A 21182-nucleotide genomic window follows, 5' to 3' on the forward strand; every position below is an offset into this window, starting at 1 on the left:
CTTACCTTATCTTAGCTAGTTTGGAAGAAGAGCAAATAAGATAGAATGCTAGACCTGGAGGTAGAGAGAACTGAGTTTAAATTCTGCCTCTTCACACTTTTTTGTCATCCCAGGCATGCATACTCACCTAGTTTCATCATCTCCAAGATGGGAATGATGATGGCTCTTCTGTCTCAGGGTTGTTGTGAAGGTCAAATAAGCTAACATATTTAAACCCCTCTGTGAACCTTAAAGTGCTCTATAAAAGATGGCTATTATTGCTATGTAAGTTTGGGTTCACTCTCTCCATATACACGGTAGTTCAGATTCTGGCAAGGGTGGAGGTGTTTTGTTGCTGTTTTCACAATGTTATTTAATAAATCTCTCCCCCTCCTTTTTTTTTTTTTTAAACTCTTAAGGTTAAATGAATTAACTGATAGATGGTTAATGGGAAACAGACTAGGGAAGGCTTGCAACTTTTTGGAGCAGCCAAAATAGTGTTGGCTACCGCCTGGTGCAAGTGTACGTTGGGGAAATGCCCATGGGGAAGAGCTCCATCTACAAAGGCAAGGCCCCCATTAGACTGAGAGTTTCTTGAATTCAGGGACTGCTTTTTGTCTTTTGGTGTATTCCAGCCCTTAGTGAAATCCCCGACTTTGGGGATCCTTAATAAAAGCTTGTGGACTTGACTCGAAACTCAGCATGCAGGGAAGAGAGTTTGTGAGGGGAGAGGGCCTGAGCACTTACACCACCATTTTCCTAACCTTTATACTCAGTAAATTTCAGTTGCCTTTCAAAAATTCTCCTGTAGACATCCCTTATTATTCTACTCCTTTCCTTACTTGCCCTTACCTCCTGACTGCTCACTTTGCCAGCAGCTCAGCACAGGCTGACTCTCTCTCCTTGATTGGTGAAGGAACTTGCCACTGACAACCACAATGGAGGCTCATTGACTAATCATACCGCTCTGCTCATTTAGTTATAGACAGGGCAGAGGGTCCTTTTGGGCTAGTTTGCATGGTGGTAGTGAAGAAAGCATCACATGGGGAAATGGGATTTAACCACAGCCATGTCCTGGTGTAAATCCAAGAATACAACCAACGATACTATGTGCTAGACACTGTTAATATTTTTGACAAAAAGACAAAAATGAAACAGTCCCTGCACTCAAGGAACTTATATTCAACCAGAGAGGCAAATATGTACATATACAAGTATATATGAATAAATAATAAATAGAGGGTTTCAGATCAACTCCCTGAGAGAGCCTCTGTCTGTTTCTTATATAGGATCTCTTCTGAGAGAGAGGGATTATGGGTTATCTCCCAGAGTGCTCTTTGGCCCTAAGGGAAGTGTGAATTTGGACTAAGCCATACTAAACCCTGAATTCTCCCAAACTCCATTGAGTACCTAGATACTTATGAGCTCTCTAAAGGTGTGAACACAAGCATTGTTTCCATCAGTTGTACTTAGTACCTTGGTTCAAGTTCTGGCCCAAAATATCTCTTTCTAAGATCAAATCAATCATATTGAACCATGCCAAATTAGATAATTATTGTCTCTATCAACTCCAATGGCTTAACATTTTGTAAAGATTCCAACAAGAGGGCAGTTTTGGGGGAGAATGGGTGTAGAAGTTAGGGAGGTAAGTGGGTCATGAAGATAGTGCTTGAATTGAGTTATCTTTGAAATGAGGTTAATTTATCTTTTGTTTTCTGCATAGGTTTGTTATGATCATCAAATAAATTTGGTAATGTATGTCAAAGTGATATCTAAACCATAAAGCTTTTTATACACTCAAGCATTATTATTACTTTCTAGAAAGCCCAACCACCAAACACATATTCATACATTATCCCTATTTCCTAGATCAGAGAGGCCAAACAGGCTGTACATGGCAGCCACACTCCCTAGTGTAGCCTTAACTAAATTAAAATGTAATTGGGAAATGCTTAACAAAATAAATAAAAATATAATAGAACACTAATAACAGTATGTGGCTTTCTAAGTCAGTACATGGTTTATGGGTTTAATGCCCGTTTCTATTTGAGTTTGACACTGTGTCCTAGCCCTATTTTCTACTCCCATCTCTATGCCCAAAGCTTCCTACTCCCTTTCCCTGCATCTTTTCTTTCCCAAATATACCATTTCTATCCCTCAGTTCTATCTTGATCCTTGCCAAATATATATCACACCTATTTGTAACCTCTCTTAACTGTTTTCTATTTTGCTAAAAAAAAAAAAAAGTTTTGTTGAATCTTTTTTTTTTTTAACATTATGATCATTTTCAGATAAAATTTTCCATAGTAAATTTTAATTGCAAACACAGTAAAGCAAAACTGATAGTGAGCACAGGGCCAATATATGCAATAGTCCCCCACCCATAATCACTTACCTTATGTTTACTCATTTTTTTTCAAGGACTAAGGATGGTAATTAAAACTTCAAAGCATCCACCTTCACTTGAGTGTCTCTTTAATTCAAATTGTTGTAGTGCCGGTCTTTATAAATTCCTGTTTCTCTGAATTTCTTATATTCACAATTTCTTAAAGTACAATGATACTTCATTGTATTTTATAACAATTGGTTTAGCCATTCACCTAAATGATAAACACCCATTCCCCTCTTTTAACTCCCCCTCTCCTCAAATCTACTTTTGTCTTCTCTATTTACAAGATCCATTTCCATTCCTGGAGACTCTCTTTGTTAAGACTCACCATTTAATTTCTGTCCCAGAAGCCTCACAGTCCTGGTGCTCCCTGGCCCATCTTTATCTACTGGACCTATTTCTTTTTTCCATCTCTAGACCGAACTCCCATCCACTTCTATCTCCTCTGTCAAATTCTTCTTTCATCCCAGAACCTGGGCTTATTTTTCCCTGCCTAGCAAACTTTTCAGGATCTAACTTTGCCTCAGGACCCCACAATCTCTGCCAGTCTTCCATCCCCATAAATTTATTTTCCATTATTAATTTCCATCCCTGGATGTCCAATTCCCTGGGGCCATCTCTTCCTAGAAGTCCCATCAAACTCTGGCTCCCACCCACCTGGACTTTTGAGCTTGGAATCCTGAATTGGACACCCAATTTGTTATGTTTTGAAGAAAGCTGGAAATTCTATGAGGCAGAGGTAATATGCAAGAAAATTTTGGACATGGAGCACCATCCATTAAAAGGTTATGGAAGCTGGAGATGGTACAGGATAAGAAGAATGTATGAAGATGTAATTAGAGATAAGTAAAGAGAGTTTTCAGGAGTTAAAATTATGGGATTATAGAAATACCAGACCATAGATTTTGTATTTTTTTTTTCTTAGAAGCAATAGGGAGCTGCTGGAAGTTTTTGGGTGTGATGTAGTCAGATTTTGTTTTAGGAATATCAATTAGGCAACTATGTGTATTGGAGAGGAGAAAGACTATAAGGGGTCCAATTAAGAAACTAATGGGAATAGTCTAAGTGAGATAGAATAAGGATAAAGTTGGGTAAAGGCTGTGAGAATGGAGAGAAGGGAAAGGATATCAGAGATACTGCTGAAGTAGAACAGGATTTGAAACATGTTGATAAAGAATCCACAAAGTCTGACTACTAACTTAATACAAGGAATGGGGAAGAGAGATTAAAAGATGACTCCAAAGTTGTCTAAAATTTTGGTATCTAAAAATGGTGGAGAGCACAGCTAGAGGGTGGAGTGGATAGAGAACCAGTCCTGAAGTCAGGAGGACCTGAGCTCAAATCTGGCCTCAGAAACTTAACACTTCCTGGCTGTGTGACCCTGGGCAAGTCACTTAACTTCAGCAAAAAAAAAAAAAAAAAAAAGAATAGTGGTGTTCTCAGTGGAAACAAGAGGGAAGGGATATGTCTGGATAGAAATAGAGATTCTAGTTTAGTTTGGGAATGCTAAGTTTGAGGACTATGAGGTGTTCAGGTACAACATAGCAGTGCCTTCCAATTCAGTAAGCATTTACTGAACACCTACTGTTTTCAATAATGCATTCAATACTGATTTTCTTAAGCTCAAGTTATTATCTTGGTATCTTATTACTTGGACTCTATAGTTGTGGTCTGAAGGACAAAAAAAAATCCATCGATATTATATAAAACTAAGCACTATCACACTCATGTTTATAATTCTTTTATGAAGTAGAAGAGGAAAAGGGTAACATCAATTAACATCTTATTCAAAACAATGCTCTTTAATACATTTATCCATAAGAAGATAATTAATGTAGGAATGTAGCATAATAAGTAGATTAGATAAAAAATATACACCAATCTAAATTTATAGGAAAACAATTGTGGCACGTGGCAAAATAAGGAAAAGGTAACACAAGTTTGGAGATCAACAATCAGTGGTTGCTTCCCTGTAAAGACAATCTCTTTTAGGTACGTGGTCTTTATAAACAAATGTAGTGAAAAATCACTTACAACACAAATGTAATTGATCTAGGACTAACAGATGACAGAATTGGCCAAATGTTATCTCAGGACAAAGGCTCTGGGCGGTCAAGGATACAGAAGATAAAATGCTCTAACCCAACATGTTTTCTAATAGCTGGAAGGAACAGTGGGATGTTAGAACACAGAATCTTCGAGTTGGGTTGGAATTCTAGTCCAACTTTTCATTTTACAGAAGTTACACATCCACAAGTGGCAAGTAGAATTTAGTCCACATCTCCCAATTCTAAACCCAATGTTCTTCCTACAATAGCCTATTGTGGATAATATAAAAAAATGTGACACCTGTGGTGGCCATATTTATACATTTAATAATCTCCAATGTACTTGGTGTTTCTATTTCTCTTGAACTAAAAATGTGCACTCTTCTACTTCTTTTTGTTGTCATTAATGATTCTGGATCTAGATCTAGAAACACAATTTTGTCAGTGTGGGAAACTCTAGCTCTCTTGAGCAAAGAAGGAACACCTCATGTTAGTTGATTTTCAGTAAAGCAGGCTGGGAGCTGGCTGTGCAGAGTGACCATAGGCAAGTCCTTTCCCTTCTTCTTGATTTAAATTTCCTTATTTGTAAAAGGATGGGGATGTAAAAGGATGTAAAAGGACTAAACAATTTCTAAAGGCTCCCTGGAGGTCTGACAGTTAATGAGCTGTTATGAATGGAAATGACACAAAATGAAGAAATAGAGGAAATGAACAGTGCAGTTGTCCTTAGAATCTATTTCTGGTCCAAAATCAAGATTTCTGGAATCACATTCCATGCTCTGTAGCATTCCTGTTAGCAAATACTTCCTATACCAGCTGCCAGTATAATCTGGTGACATCACATGTAGTAAGTTAAGAGCACTGATATTGTAATGGACATCCTCTAATTGTTTTAGTTTTGCTAAACTGCCTTTTTTGTTTTGTTTTGTTTCAAGGGATGGCTATTTGAGTAGGGGCGCAGGAGAAGGGATTTATTCAGAAAAGGTGATGTAAAATGAGATAGCAAGACAAAAATAATTTTTTGAAGAGCATTGGTTTTAAGACTCTGAACACTTGGGCTTGAATCCCAGTGCTGACATTTACTATGAAATAGATAAAAGTATTTTCTTCAAGTTTCAATTTTCTCATCTGTAAAATGGCAATAATATTGTTTGAACTATCTAAGAGAGTGGCTGTATAAATCTTAAAGGATTATAAAAATGTTTGTTATATGGTAATGAAGGTCACCTTATGAAAAATAACCATCGTTTTAAGTTACCTTAAAGTAATTTATATTCATTCAAGTACCACAGGGTCATTATTCCACAAATGGAGAATGTGCAATTAAAAACACAGGAACTTTTTAAGTGAAGATTTTACTCCTACATAACTATTTCCTAATCCAGCTGCTCTGAATATTTAAGGTCAATTCTAATTTTTTTACTCTTGTATTTATATATGTGGGGCCCCAGGGAAAGAACTCACACAAGGACAGAATTCAAAGAACTAAATTATGATTCAAGAGAGTATGAAGTCTGATGACCCAAGTTAGCAATTCATGGAGATAATTAAAACCCAAGAACTAGGCAGAAAAAGGAGGCCAGAATGTACTGGAGTAAAGAGGTAAATAATGATGAGATAGTTATTTGGTTTTAAATACTTTTCTCCACTTGGTCCTCTTGCAGAGGTAGTTTTTTGTCCATTTTCCCTCCTTTTTCTGTGTCATCAGTCTGACTGGGCCTTGTTTCAGGCATCAGTGTTAACTCTTGGTTAATGTACCCACTCAAAGAGCCACAGAGTCTAAATACTGAAGATAGGAGCAGTCATTGGGGGAAAGGGAATGTTAAGAATGAATGATTTTCATTTTGCAAAATAGAAAAGTCCAGAGCAGGGGGACAAATGGATTACATTAAGGCATTGATATTGTGCAACACGTAAGAGATAGATGCAAAAAAGGGCTCTTTTCCTGCTTTGATGATTAGTGCTTAAGATGGCAGTTTTCTGTAGTTGTTCATCAAGGAGGCCATTGCTAGTTAGAACTGAATAAGAGCACCTTCTGTCGTGTAAGAAACTGCCGCTATGAATTTGATTAATATTGTAAGTTCAGCTTAGCAGCTTATAGTAGTTGAACAGGCCCTGGATTCTGTGTCAGAAGACCTGGTTTGAGCTTGCCTCTGACTACTACTAATTTTATGGCCTTAGGACAAAACTCACTTGAATTTCACCAGGTCTCATTCTATCTAGATACTCACACTGCCTACTGAGTTGTGAGGAAAGTGCTTTTGTAAACTAGAAAAAACTGTAAATGTCCACTATGTTCATTTATTTTTGGGATGGTCATTTCCACTCTTTCCATTCTAGCAATGTGTAAGTTTGCAGTAGCACCTCAGCTCAAGCCCCACACAGAAGCTTACTTGCTCTGTGGTGTGAGTACATTATGTCACCTCTGAAGTTAGGTGCCTTCAAAACTAACACAAAGCCCAAAGGAGGATATAGAGGAATATGGTGGGTAGGGGAGGCTGTAATTTGTCACCAGAAAAAAAAGCATCAAGGATGTCATCTGAAATATATAGGAAAAAGAAGTTGGGCCAGTCATGGAGCAAGAAAAATGACCAGCTGGAAGTCTATGGAGAAGGCCTGAGTGGGTTGGAGAAGCCCTCACCCTGATGAGGCAACATCCACACCAAGGAACAGGCACTTCTCTCCCAAAGGGGACCAATGCTCCTTGGCCTCTAAAATGTCTTATGGGAGCTAATACTGTTCCAACTCAGACAGGGTCATCTCCTGGGAAAAAAGACCCCAAACCTAGGGAAAGATGTCACACCTAGAAAATGTGTTGGCATAGGATAAATGCTCATTGTTGATCAAAAAATAAGCTAAAATGGGTGTGGATAAGTGGGGCAGGGCTCATGGCTTTTGTTCTCTCTCTGTAGCTCCTGATTGGACATTTAGTTTCACGGCCAAACAATTGGTTGGTGGTTTTCCCTTGTTCTTGAAGAGGACCAAAATGACATCACTATGTGGAGTCGAGTTAGTGTGTGTCCGACTGTGACTGATCAGACATATGAGCTCAGAATGCTCTATCACAGGTAAGACACAAATCGTCCCTATGAACATCTGGGGTGAGAATAAGATTTTATGGCCAAACAACACTGGATCATTCAAGCGATAACACAGTTCTGCAGGTGGAAATGGAGTTTGGTAGAAGCAGGGAGTATGTTATTTCACATAGCCCCTATCACCCACTCCCCATTAGGAAACGCCCACACATTTTAGAATTCCAAATCCATAGTGATCAATTATGGCACAGAGATGATGCCAAGCCTGAAAATAGTTCTCTGAATGTCCCTTTGATGGTTTAGCAGTATTTGTGGTAAAATGTGTAGCAGGGCTCCTGTCCATTGATGAGAATCATTCATAGGATCTTTTAACATGTGAACACAAAGATATTTTACTCAATGGGAAATGGGGTTTTATGTCTTGGGGCTCTATTTACAAAGGGAACACTTCAAGTTCAAAAACGACAGCTATGGAAGCATACACAGTAGCAGTAGTATGGTTTAATGGCTAGAGGTTGGGCTTGAAGTCAGGCAGGAAGATGGGTTCATCTCTAACACTATTCATTTAAGATGACTTTAGGTAAGTCATTTAATATCGAAGTGTCCCAGACAACTTCTTAGGACTTATGATCCTATTAAATTATGGACAGACTGGGATCTGTAGTGGTGGAAGGAATCGCCACAATGAAAGTTCACCATGTTGGTAAAAATCATGTTCTTCCTCTGCACTTGCCCAGGACTACATCTAAATAGGAGGTGCTTCTTTCATCAAAGCTCTCATGTTTCTAAGGCTGAAGTGATGGTATTCAGCAAATGTTACAATAGCTGAAATGTTCTCTACCTGATACTAGTCGTCTTCCAGTCCTAAACAGGTGCAGGCCTGTGCTCCAGGTCCTTCCACCTTTTTAGAATTGCCAGACCTTTTGTTCTGTGAGGTATGATTACCTTCACACCAAGAAGTGGAATGGGAGGGAGGCTTTAAGGGAAGGTTATTGTTTTTGGATCATCTTCATGACATATTGTGGTCTTACCCCCTACCTGCATCTTGGCTAGATTTGGCTTCCAACTCTCTCTCTCTCTCTCTCTCTCTCTCTCAACTGTGTGTAGCTTTCTCTCTCATAATTGTGTGTAGTTGTCTCTAGTTGTCTGCTTGAAGCCTTTCTGTCTTAGATCTGTAAGAGTCTCTAGAGAACTTGGGGTCATTTCTGTAAGACAGTAAGAAATCAGTGGAATCATACAACTTGAGAATACTAAAAAGAACAAAGCCAGAAGCACAAAATGATGTGAAAAAATAAAAGAAAATATCCTATAGGCAAGGGTTTAATTCTTCATTTCTTTTCAATAATCCTAAGGTCCCTTAATATATACAATCATATGACATTTAAGAGAGACAGAGACAGAGACAGAGACATAGAGAGAGAGAGAGAGAGAGAGAGAGAGAGAGAGAGAGAAGAAAGAAGAAAAAAAGACAGAGAGGAAGAAGGAGAGGGGGAGGGGGAAGGAAGTTAAAAGGAAGGATGAGAGGTAGGAGGAGGAAGAGGAAGAGGGGGAGGAAAGAGGGAAAAGAAAGGGAAGGGGGAAGAGAAAGGGGAAAGAAGGGAAGGAGAAGGGGGAAGGGAAGGGGAAAAGAAGGGAAGGAGAGGGAGAGAGGGAAAAAGGGGAAGGGAGAGAAAGAGGGAGAGGGAGAGAGGAAAGGGGAGAGGGAGGGAGAGAAAGAACAAAGAAATAATCCTAAGGACAACACAGTCCCATTGTGCATGATCAGAGGTCATAAGTATATTATATCCACTTCTGGAATGAAAAGATGGCATCACTTATAGTATCTAAAAACAACTCATAATAAGAATCAAAAGGTCTGGGTTGAATGCTGGTTCCAAGAAGTAGGTGAAAGTGATAAGGCTCCTGTTTACTAGCATTTCCCTGACAAAGTCACTTCTCTTCTCTTTTCCCCTCATCCTCTGTCAACAAAGGTTAGGTTAAGGTTCCTCCTTGTCTCTCCTTCAATAAAAATGAGCTTTCCTAAAAGGAGACAAAATTGCCCATAGGACCTGATTTGCTCGAGCCTTTCCTACATAGCCTGGTTATCTAAAGGCATAAATAAGATTCAGTCACAGGCAGTAGGGGCCCCTTTGATTTGGTGCATTTCAGAATATGGTCCCTCACCATATTCTGTCCTGATGAAGAGATGCATGAAGATGAGGAAGCCATATCCAGTGAAGTGCTGCTATATACTTGTTGCAGATCCCTGCTATGTTAGGGCAAACATAAACCTTTTGTTAATACTAGGAGGACCAGGAACATGAATTAATGCAAATATTTTATTATAATTTTACTCTGAAATAAAAAGTCCATCCTATTTCTATTTATTTTGCTTTATTCATTAAAAAAGTGCCCTACATCAAACTGAAGCAGCTTGGTCCTTTGAAGTATTCTTAAATTACAATACTTCTAGTGTTAATTGTTCAATGACTTCTGAGTGTCTCATTATGATCATTCTTATATCAAAACCCTAACTAAGGCAGCGATGACATTCGAGCCACTTCAGAGAGTGGATAACATGGGGCATTTCACTATCTGTAAAACAAGGAAAATGACATTCCCATTGTTTATCTGGTTTAATTCAATTGCTTTAGTGCATTGTGCTAAGCACTAGGGATACAACTGAGGATGACAACATAGCTCTTGTTATCAGGGAGCTTTACAGCTTAATGGAAATAACATGAACATGATAGGAGTAGTGTATGATGGAGGCAAAGAAGGGTGAACAAAGGGCTCTGTGAAAGTCTACAGAGGAGATCATTTTTTTTCCCTGAATGATTCAGGGAAAGCTTCATGGAAGAGGTGGCATCTGAGCTGCATCTTAAAGGACTTGAATAGATGGTGAAAGATCTGGTTTGAACCATCCATTTCAGGCTCGGAAGATGGTATCTTCCTGTGAAGTGCTATAGACAGGTAAGTTAACACATTCAAATTCTTGTAGACCATGTCCCTGGCAAGTTTGGGAGGGCTCTCATTCTGTTTTTTTGATCATAGATATAGAGCTGCATATTGGTATGAACAAAGTTCAGAGCAGAGAAATAATATAAGTAGCTCACATTTATATGGTGTTTTACTATTTATAAAATGTTTTCCTCACAACAATCCTGCAAAGTAAGTAGTACGATCATTATTCCCATTAACAGATATGAATATTGAACCTCAGAAAGGGAATGTGATCTAAGCTGAACCGGCTAGTAACTGGCAGACCCAGGTCTTCTGACTCTGAGTCCAAAGCTCTTTTTAAGAACAGACCATAAAAGTTAACCAACTGCTTAGCTGAAATTGGGATCGAAGGAGTAATCTTCCTATTTCCCAAGCCAAGAGGCGGAGAAGTGACTTGTGGTGTGTAGAATTCTTCAATGTCCCAGAATCCTAAGGCACAGAGAACCAGAGCCAATGCGTCCTCTCACGTTTTGTCTCTTGGAAGAAAAATGAACAAAATCTAGGCAGGGCTCAATCTGTCTGGTGAAGTGGACTAAGAGAAGGAAAGCAGCAATGATTTGCCGAATGGCAGAAAATGAGGGCCACTGGGATGAGTAAACGTGGGAAAACTCTTAAAAGTAACAAAGGGTCATTGAATAAAACATTTAAAATAAATTCCAAAAAACCTGAAACAGGTTTATTTTAAATTTGTGTTAAGGTCACTTATTTAATACTGTAAAAATAGTCAAGGTCTTTAGCAGTGAGATTGCATATAAGAGGAACTAGAACAGATTCTCTCTGGGAATGTCAGCTTGAGCTAACAAAGGAAATACCACCTAGGAAGTAAGCATGCTAACAACATTCATCTGCTAACACCCCTTTAGGCAAAGGTGCCACCCGGTGAGCCTTCAGCTGAATCTGGGCATCACATAGTCAAACTCATAGAAGAATGAGCTGTCTGAGAATAGAGCAGGACTGCCTGAGACTTCAGTTTCTGGTGAATTCAGAACTGCCCGAGGCTGTTCTCAAGCTTTTGGCCTACTTCCCTCAGATGCAAAGAGGAGCAGACATATGGGGGTTACAAACTTCACTGGGAGTGTCATGTTTCTTAGAGAATTTATAATTACTGAATGTTTGAAAAGTTAGTATAAGTCATTCATTGATATTTTCTGGAGATGAAAATAATGTGAGCACAAGAATACAACTGGACAGAGCAGAGGCAGCTTGCTCCATGCTTGATTAGACCACAAGCAGGAGGCTAAGGGGATCTACAAAAGACTAGAAGGAGCTGGAGGCAGTGTGTGAATCCTTGTTAGAAACAACACCTTTAATTAGCTCGAGAAGAGTAAGAAGTCACAGCCCAAATATCCAGCTCCAACCTTGATTTACCGGGCTTTGTTTGGCACAGCCTCCTCAGAGAATACAGAGAATGTCTTGCCCTGTACCATGAATTGGCTCCTTGAAAACAGACCATAAGATAAAACCACATTCCCAAGGGTCACGGGGGTTGCCCAACATTGCTGGGATTGAGGACTGACTAGAGGAATGTCGGATGGCCAATTTGTGGCCTAAGTGACATGATAATGGGCGCCCCCGTGGTGATCTAACTGTGACAGGCTGAATCTGTGACCCAGTACGGGCCAAAGGTACAGGCAAGTGCCTGGGCTGAGAGGTAAGTGAGGGATGTGAAGGGCCAGTGGTGGGCCTGAGCCAGAATGCCTGGCTCCCAGGGGCAGCAGAGGGGACACGACCGCCTGGCTCAGCCAGTAGAGCAGACCACCACCCTGCGGCTGGGCCCTTTCCCCGTGGCAACAACCTTCCAAATTTCCTTCAACAGGTATCCGAATGATGTGGCTAAGCAGTAAGTCACTACTAAGCAGCAAGATAGACACTTAGTCTGGATCCACCCCAGCCAACAATGTCCATTATCCAATTACATATTCATTCAAAATCATAGAGAAAAGTTACAGATCAGATTCAGCCCACATCCAAGGGGGAAAGGTCACTGCAGTGACCGATGGGCAACAACCAGTGAATACTCATGAAAGAAGCCCGAGTTCTGCAGCACTTGGATATGTACATGAACACCACATGGGGTTCTTCTAGACAGTATGAGAGAATGACCCACTGCGCGCCCTTCTCACGTTTCTGGCCCTGCGGTACGGTCAGAGACGCAGCTTTTCACCACAAGAGCTGGTACATAATTTAATATGGAAGCTTGGAGAGTGTTGGGATTCTCCTCCCCAGGTAACCAGGCCAGCAGCGGGTGGCTGAGCTTCTCTGTGGGCCCTCTTCTCATATGTCCTTCTTGGGCGGCTCCACCAGGATCGTGGGCCACATTCCAAGGAGAAACTATTCAGACAAGGGTTCGGGGAGAGAGAAAAGAGAAAGAACACTCTTTCAGTCCAAGTCCCAGGAAAAGAGCAGGAGAACAGGGCTTGCTAACCACCCATGATCCCTGGTCAAGAGAGATTTCTCTGCACTCCTATCTCACAAGTTTCTGGCAGGGTTCGTGCAGGTTGTGTATTCAGAACTCAGGCTGTAGTGAGCACAGACGGGCAGGATGGACGAGCACTGCCAGAAGTAACCTGGATTCATTGTGCATTTGACTTTGAATTAATTTGGGGGCACTGCACTCAGAAATTTTTTACCGTTGCCAAATTTTTCATCATCCCTGTATTCACAACCCACAATTTAAGAAGCTTTGAGTTAGAACATTCTAGTCTAGAATATCAGGGTTTCCTGGCTGAATCTTAGAACCAAGCAGTGCTTAAGAACAATGTCTGTCAGAGAGTGGCCACATTAGGTGCCTTAGGATTGGTCCCCAAACTACAGGGAATTCTTGTATTCAAATGCATTCAGACTAGGGCTTACCTTCACCTTTGGTCTGTACCGCAGGAAAAGTGTCCTTGTGTATAAGCTGAAAAGGAAAGAAAAGGGCATTTTAGGGTTAGAGTGATTGAAAATCTCACTTTGGAAATTACCTCAGAGGTCAGTGTTGCTACTCACTTCCTGTGTCACTCTGGGTAAAGCTGTTCTCCTCTTCTGACCTAATCCAAACCACAGATGAACTCTATAACAGCTCTATCAAATAATCACTTGGTCTTTGAAAATTTCCAGAGATGAAAAACTGCCTCATAGAGCACAATCCTTTCCATCCTCAGATGGTTGAGATCATTAGGAAGTTTTTTTTTCAATGAGATGATATCTATTTCTCAGCAAGCATCCCTATATGTACATTTATAAGTATATACTAAATAAACTCAAGGTGATTTTGGGGAGGAGACACTGGGAGAAGTGTTAGCATCTGGGAGTAGGGGGGGGGGGATTAGGAGAAGCCTCATGTAGAAAGTGGTATTTGTGCTGAGCTTTGAAGATAGCTAGGATTCTAAGAGGCAGAGGTGAGAAAGAATTATATTCAAAATATATGGGGATAATTTTTACAAAGGTATGGAGAAGATTGTATTTTGTTCATGGAGAATAGCAAGAAAGCCAGTTTGACCAGATCACAGAGTGTGTTATGGAAGTAATATGTAATACATCCAGAAAGGTAGACTCTAGATAGGTTGTTAAAGACTTTAAATTAGAAAGGGATTTGTATTTGATCCTACAGGTCACAAGGGAGATTGCTGAATAGGCGAGAAAGAGCTTATCAAACAGGAGAGCAAGATCAGTTTGGCAGATGTATGGAGGATGGGCCAAACAGAGAAGAAACTGTAAGAGGGGAAACTAATTAGAACACTATTGTAATTGTCTAGGTGAGAAGTACTCGGAACCAGAAAAAGGGTGGTGATTGTGTGAATGGAGAGAAGTGGGAGATGTAGGAGGAAAAATCATTTAGACTTCATAGTTGAATGTTTATGTGAAATGTAGAAATGGAAAAAATCAAGGATCATTCTCAAATTATAACTTTGGGTATTTAGAAAGATGGATAGTGGTGCTCTGGACAGAATTCATGCAAGGAATGAGAAAGAAATGCAGATAAACAGAATACAAAAGACTATAGGATTACATTTTTTTGTTGTTCTGTCATTTTCATTTGTGACCCTATATGGGGTTCCCTTGGCAAAGAAATGGTCTGCCATTTCCTTTTCCAACTCAATTTGACAGATGAGGAAACTGAGATCCACAGAGTTGAGTGACTTGATTACATCACAAAGGTACAAAACTATTCCTAAAACTTCAGTGATTTGCTTTTGCTTCTAGGTTAAAATACAAATTCTGTCATCTAAAGCCCTTTAGAACTAGGCATTTTTTTGCATTACACTGGGAATTCTTCATAACTCCAATGATAAACACAAGGCTTAGACCAAAACACATAGTCCTTAACAATGCCTGTCAATTGACTGACTCAAATAGCTACACAATCTGGTTCCGATTTACCTTTCAGGAATGGTTTTATATTTCTCTCCTTATGCATTCTCCATTTCAACACAACTGGGCTCCTTGCTATTCTGCATACAGGACATCCCATCTCCACTTCTGACCAGGCTGTCCTCCACACTGGGACACTTCCTGTTCTCATTTTTCTCCTGGAATCTCTAGTTCACCTCAAGGCTTTCATTATCTCCTCCACAAGGTTTTTCTGATCCCCCTGTTGACAATATTCTCTTCCACAGATATAACTGTGAGTAGAATCACCTTAGGCGCAGGGACTGGTATCACCAGAACCCAGAAGATTGTAGGCCCTTAGTAAATGATGGATGAATCAAAGTGAATTTAAAGGAACAAGTTGCTCTGTGGACTTTGATTAAGAAGGTTATCAAAACACTGGAACTGGAATTAGGAAACCCGAGTTATAGGCTAGGCACAGACACAAAGCTGTGTGATTATGGGCAAAGCACTTTACCACTCTGTGTCCCCTCATCTGTAGAAATGGGCAATAATTACAGGTCTTTCTGGGAATGATTTCAAGCTTTTTCTTTCCTGTTTCTCTCCCCTCCCCACAGCCCACTATGCTACACAAATCTTTGGAAAGCCCACAACCTTTGGAAAGTTGGCCTCAATATATGAGAGGATTATTGGCAATAATTGTCTTTTTGCAAGAAAACCCTGAGTTTAATTTGTGTGTGTGTGTGGGCTGCTTAAAGTAGTGGATTTAAAATACTTGCTGTTTACTAGGAGTTTATCAGAACATCAAGTCCAGGCTACAACAGTGGAGCCATTGAGAATATTTTTCTTATAAATTACAATTGTCAAAAAAGTGTCATGCTTTACTTCTTAGAGTTGTTTTAAAGAAACTTATGACAAGCCATCAAATTAAGGTGCCCTGAGACTGAATAATCCAGTCTATCCTCAAAAAGCTTACCCTGAGGCCCTCAACTTATTCTCAAAGAGGTCTTAGCCATCACTGCTGCTGCCGGGGTCATCTCTAAGAAAGTATTGAGGAAAAAGAGTGTTTTTCCCTTCTTGAAAAAGGGAAAGAAATTAGACTTTATGTAGCAGAGCACTCTGTACCTTTCTGATAAATGTAACCTATGCAATAGCATTTCAATCATCCAGGTTGGTGTCAATACCCTTTATGGATTCCCTCATTATCAAAGAGCAGTGACTTGTCCCCCTGAGGTGTTTAATGTGTGCTTGCTGAAGTGAAATTGAATGAAGTCCACTATAAAAAATATTACATGATGAGGGGCAGCTAGTTGGCGCAGTGGATAGAGCACCAGCCCTGAAGTCAGGAGGACCCGAGTTCAAATCTGACCCCAGACACTTAACACTTCTTGGCTGTGTGACCCTGGGCAAGTCACTTAACCCCAATTATCTCAGAGAAAAAAATATTATAGGACAATGGGCAATCTCACATCTCCTTTATCATTGTGTTCTTGCTGCATCCTCTGAAGGATGAACATCCAAGCATGACTGCAGTAAGGTAAATGCTGGACCCTTTCTCTTCCCTCTCTTTGAGGGGCCATGAATGTGAGCTCTGGAACCAGAATGGCTGTGAGTCTGAGGGCGCAGGAGGCCTGAGCCATGGGCCAGCTATGCCCCAGGAGGGAATGTTGAGGTACTCTGCCAGCCAGCTCCTTATCCAAACCAGGATGTCAAGGCCCTGGGGGCAAATAATGATGCCAGGCTTTCCCTGGGGCAACCATAGTGCCCAGAACGCTGGACTCCAAAAGACTCGTCCTCCCGAGCCCAAATCTGGCCTCAGAGACTCATAGGCTTTGGGGCCCTGAGCAGGCCTCTTAATTCCCTGCTTGCCTCAGTTTCCTCATCTGTAAAGAGAGCAGGAAAAGGAAATGGCCAACCCTGCCAGTGTCCTAGCCAAGAAAACCCCCAATGGGGCCCCCAGAGTCGGACACAACCAGACTACAACAATCAGAGGGCAAGGCCACTCCTGATCTTACTCCATAACAATCAGACTGCAGCATCGGCGTTCCGGGGCACGAAGAGCAGTTGCTCTGCAGAAGAGAAGGGCTTCCCCTCCCCTTCTGTGAGGTCTTCCTCATTTTTCCTTTCTGCAAATCCTTGCGGTCACTAGGGCTGAGAGGGCATGTCTGAGGGGGGGAGCGATGCTGACACCCACAAGGGAAAGGAATGCATTCCTCTCGTGGGGACGAGGCCGCAGACCACCAGAGCTGAAAGCAGCCTTAAGCTGTCGGACATGGAGCTGGGAATTGCGTGGAGAAGGGGGACAGAAAAGGCTAGGGGGCAGCGAAAGGAAGCTGTGGAGAGGCTATCTCGGTAGACAGGGAGGCGACCAGGCATGGGGACCACCTGTGCATGCTTGGAAATCCGATCTAATGTTTACTGACTATGGTCAATTTTTAAAAATTAGTCAGAAAGTGGATAATGTTAGCCAAGGAACGGGGGGCATGAGGGGCAGTGGGTACTGCCACAAATGGTAGATCTGGTGGCTGTTCCCACTACATTTTTTTTTCTTTGCCACAAGGAACAGCTCTCTGGAGGTATCAGGAAAGGCATATCCTGCAATGATCGTGATGCAAAAACAAAAAGCGTCAATAAGAAATTATAATGACAGAGGAAGAGAAAGCATGAGAAAGGTTAGAAATGAAAATGTATTTTACTTTTCAATTTTGAATCCCTCTTCAAAGGGATGGACATAATTGGATCATGTGGACATACAGGATAGGGGAAAGCAAAGTGAGAGAGAGGAGGTAAAGGCTTCCAGAGACAAGGAAGAGAGAAACTGGATGGGATTCTCCAGGTGAAGCTGCTGCCATTTTAACCATAAAATCCCTAGTACAGAAAAGGTGTCTGGGGCCACCAAGAGTATGCTGAGATGCACCAGTTGTTCTGTAAACTGATTTCAAATGTTTCCTCCATTATTTTCTCCTCGAAGTTGGGCCTCATGTGTGGAGTATGTGTCAGCACTAATTGCCTTTTGGCAGACAGGAAAACCTTGTTATTGAGCCATGAGCCACTTAAAGCAGGAGACTGAAAGAAACTACCTGTGTTTTCTAGTAGGAGCTGTTTACTAGTACATCCTGTTCCTTCAAACACACTGGAGCTATTGAGGCTCTTTTTCCTAAGGATTCAGAAGAAAGTTGGTCTAAAAAAAGCCAAACCCCAAACCTAATCTTTCAAAATTGGAGTATAACAAAGATAATAGAGTAAGAATATTTTCACAATCAAAGATTTTAGGATTAACTGGAACTTTTGAAATAGAAAAACTTATTCCCAAAATATATTATTCATAGTAATAGAATGATTAATTTTTTTGTTAAATCATTCACATCTGCATAATTTTATAATGCTTTTTACAAAAATTCTGTGAGGCAAACAATGCAAGTCTCCCTACCCCAGGTTAAACAGGTCCAGTGCCAAATCCTCAGAATAAAAATAAAAGCTAAAACTGACCTCATCCCCAAGGAGTTTGGTTTCTAATGAGGGGAGACATTTAAACAAACAAACAAATGGTTTCTTTAATACATTAAATAAATAGGCATAGACAAGATACATACAGACAGAGGAAAGTTAGCCTTGGAGGGGAAGGTCCAGAGGGGGTATCTTGAAGGAAGCCTGGGATTCTAAGAGACAGAGGTGAGGAGGAAGAGCCTTTCAGGCATGGAGGACACCTGGTACTAATGTGAAGAACATGGGAGATGAGAGTGTGAGAAATTTCTGGGGAGAGGGGCAGAATTGTAAGAAGACTAGAAATCAGGCTGTAAAGAGAGCAGGAGGTGAAAAACTTAGCATTTCACACAAAAAGACTTTATATGTGATCCTGGAGGCAATAGGAAACCTATTTACCAAGTAGGGTGTGGGATGACCCAGCCAGACTTAGGTTTCAGCAAAGGAGTTGTGAGTTTGAGTGACTGGAAGCATAGTGGCAGCCTCTACAGCAGAAGGGAAGTCTGGGGGAGGAGGGGTTTGGGGAGAAAGATAATAAAGCTACTGAATCAATAAGACGCTAATAGGCAAGACCCTCTAAGTTTGCTTCTTTGCTCAGAGCTGATTTTAAGGGAAATAGTGGAGCAGAAGAAGTAATCATTAGCTTTCCTTCTCCCATTGAGAGCTATCTTCTCTTCTCCTGGTAGTTCAATTCCCTCCCAATACTTGGTTCATCTCACAGTTAGTGTGCCCCACATGGCTCTGTCATCCCACTTTTACTCTCAGATTTTTGAGCCACTTGGTAACTACTAAAAAAAAAAAGTAGTTACCTGCATCTTAGGGTCCTATTATGCTAGGAATAATCCGATTCCCTGATCACATGAGGTTATTGAAGGAAAGTGGAACAGCCAGCCTTGACCAGCTAATAATGCAAATCAACCAATCCACAGTAAGCATCTCTTTTCTAGGTATTGGGCTTGTAGTATAATACAGAGGAAATACATCTACATCTACATATAACTATATTATACTGGCTATGCTTTTCCCCCCTTTCCAGTCTCTCCCCATATTTCTACTTCATACCTGAAAAGGACATGAAGGTAAGAGCCAAGGCCAGTAAGAATGTGCCACCAAGCATGTAACTGTGTAAAAACGCCCACAAAAGGTGGCACTTTTGTCCGAAAGCGCCTATTAGGAGGAAAAACAGAACAGATCGATTTTTGTATAACCACAAAAGCATATTGCATCTACTACCAAGTGTGTGTTTTTCATGTATGGCAAAAAATGTAATTCTTTAGGGTTGTTACAGATTTGATGAATAAATATTCAGGATACATTTTTTGCATATGTCCCATTTAAAACCACTCCTGATTGAGAAATGCAGTCTTACTCTTATTCAATAGATGACACAACTGAGGAAAATAAAGCAACTTTTCTGGGATAAATCTATGAATTCACTAGAGTAAGGCTTTCGATTTCCTCAGACACTTTTGTATTTTTTGGCCTGAATCTTAGTTTTCTGACCAAACTACATGCAATATTGACTAGAATATGGATGCCTGAGTTTGCATTTTATCTCTTTCACATACTAACTCTGTGATCTAGGGCCTCAGAGTTCTGTGCACAATGGGAGCACTAATATTTGCAGTACCAGTGCCTCAGAGTGACTGTGATTACTTCCTACATTTTGGCGTCAGAATCAGAATTTTCTCTCTCTTTTTTTTATCATTAAAACAGTGCTTTCTCTGCTACTATTTTCCTAGTGGATTCAGAGTAAAACTTTTAAATTACATTACAAATATGTAGGGTCGGAAACATATACACTTCATATGATCAGGTTTCTTTAGTGTTCTGAGGCTTCTAAAGCACCTTCCTCAAACCAATTCTATGAGGCAGAGGATACATAATATGTAATATTAAAAACTACATCTCACTTTAGTTATGTTTCCGGGGAAAAATGTAATTAAGTTTGTTTTTCTTACCTTAGTGAATCACAAAAGATGTTGTCTACATTCCAAAGGAAAAATCCCATTAAAAATATGCCTAAGGATGTATAACCCAGTCCTCTAAGCCATGGATATACCCTGTGGAGAGAAGGAAAAGCAAAATCTAATTCTATTAAATCCACTGTTGAAAAATCTTGAGTATCTCTACTGTCAATGGGATAAAGTACATATTCCTCAGCCTGGCCCTCTGCAATAAATGGCCCTCTGCAATTCGGACTCAACTAATCTTTATAGCCTTGTCCCTATTGCTCTTCCCCCTCCTTCTCTATGTACATAGTATCTCTTCTTTCCCCCTCTAATCCATAGTGCACACACTGATAGAGTAGTCTTCTACAACTTCCAACACGATTTGATCATGTCATTCCCCTGATCTATCTTCCTGGCCATCTCCATACCAAGTGTCATCCTCTCCCTCTAACCTTTCTAGCTCTCTTTAATGTACTGTCTTCCTACATTAGAATGCACGCTATTTGAAGGCAAGGACTGTCTTACTTATTTGCTTTTTTGTTGCTCGTACTTAGCAATTAAATGCTTTATATATCTTTATATATCTATTCAGAAATCTTTCACAATCGTCTACTAGATATAGTCCAAACTCCTTTGCCAGACAATTAATTAAAGCTTTCCATAACTCGGCCTAACCTATTTCCCCAGTTTTCCTTTATAAAATATGTCTTATTCAAAGTACATGACTTTGTTCTTTCACCGAGTCTTAATGATTTTTTGCTTCCCCCCCTTTTTTTCTGATGCTGTTTCCTATGCTTAGAATGCCTTCTCTTTCTTAACCCACTGAAAACCTTATACGCATTCTTCTAAGTCCATTGCTAACACCACTTTCTCCATAAACCTTAGAATTCTCCCCCTCCCCGACAATTGCTTTTTCCTCCTCTGATCTTATAGAACTTTATGCAGTAATGATCAATAATCACTTAAGCCTGACAAGTGCAGAAAGACATCTAAGACATTC

The 21182-nt window shown here is 40.4% G+C and overlaps 1 protein-coding gene across 2 annotated transcripts in view; it reads right to left on the minus strand.

Annotated features, from left to right (window-relative positions):
* Positions 1-11087: 11087 nt before the first annotated feature.
* The window catches only part of ACER3 (alkaline ceramidase 3), a 192637-nt gene continuing 182542 nt past the window's right edge, over positions 11088-21182 (minus strand). For both annotated transcript variants that reach the window (XM_031961345.1, XM_031961346.1), the window contains 4 exons: positions 20192-20293; positions 19293-19397; positions 13290-13335; positions 11088-12767 (listed from right to left, as the gene is read on the minus strand). In XM_031961345.1, coding sequence (XP_031817205.1) covers positions 12711-12767; positions 13290-13335; positions 19293-19397; positions 20192-20293 — 310 coding nt within the window. In that variant the 3' untranslated portion in view covers positions 11088-12710. The remainder of the gene's footprint in view (positions 12768-13289; positions 13336-19292; positions 19398-20191; positions 20294-21182) is intronic.

This window comes from Sarcophilus harrisii, chromosome 3, assembly GCF_902635505.1.
Source record: "Sarcophilus harrisii chromosome 3, mSarHar1.11, whole genome shotgun sequence".
NCBI lineage: Eukaryota > Metazoa > Chordata > Mammalia > Dasyuromorphia > Dasyuridae > Sarcophilus > Sarcophilus harrisii.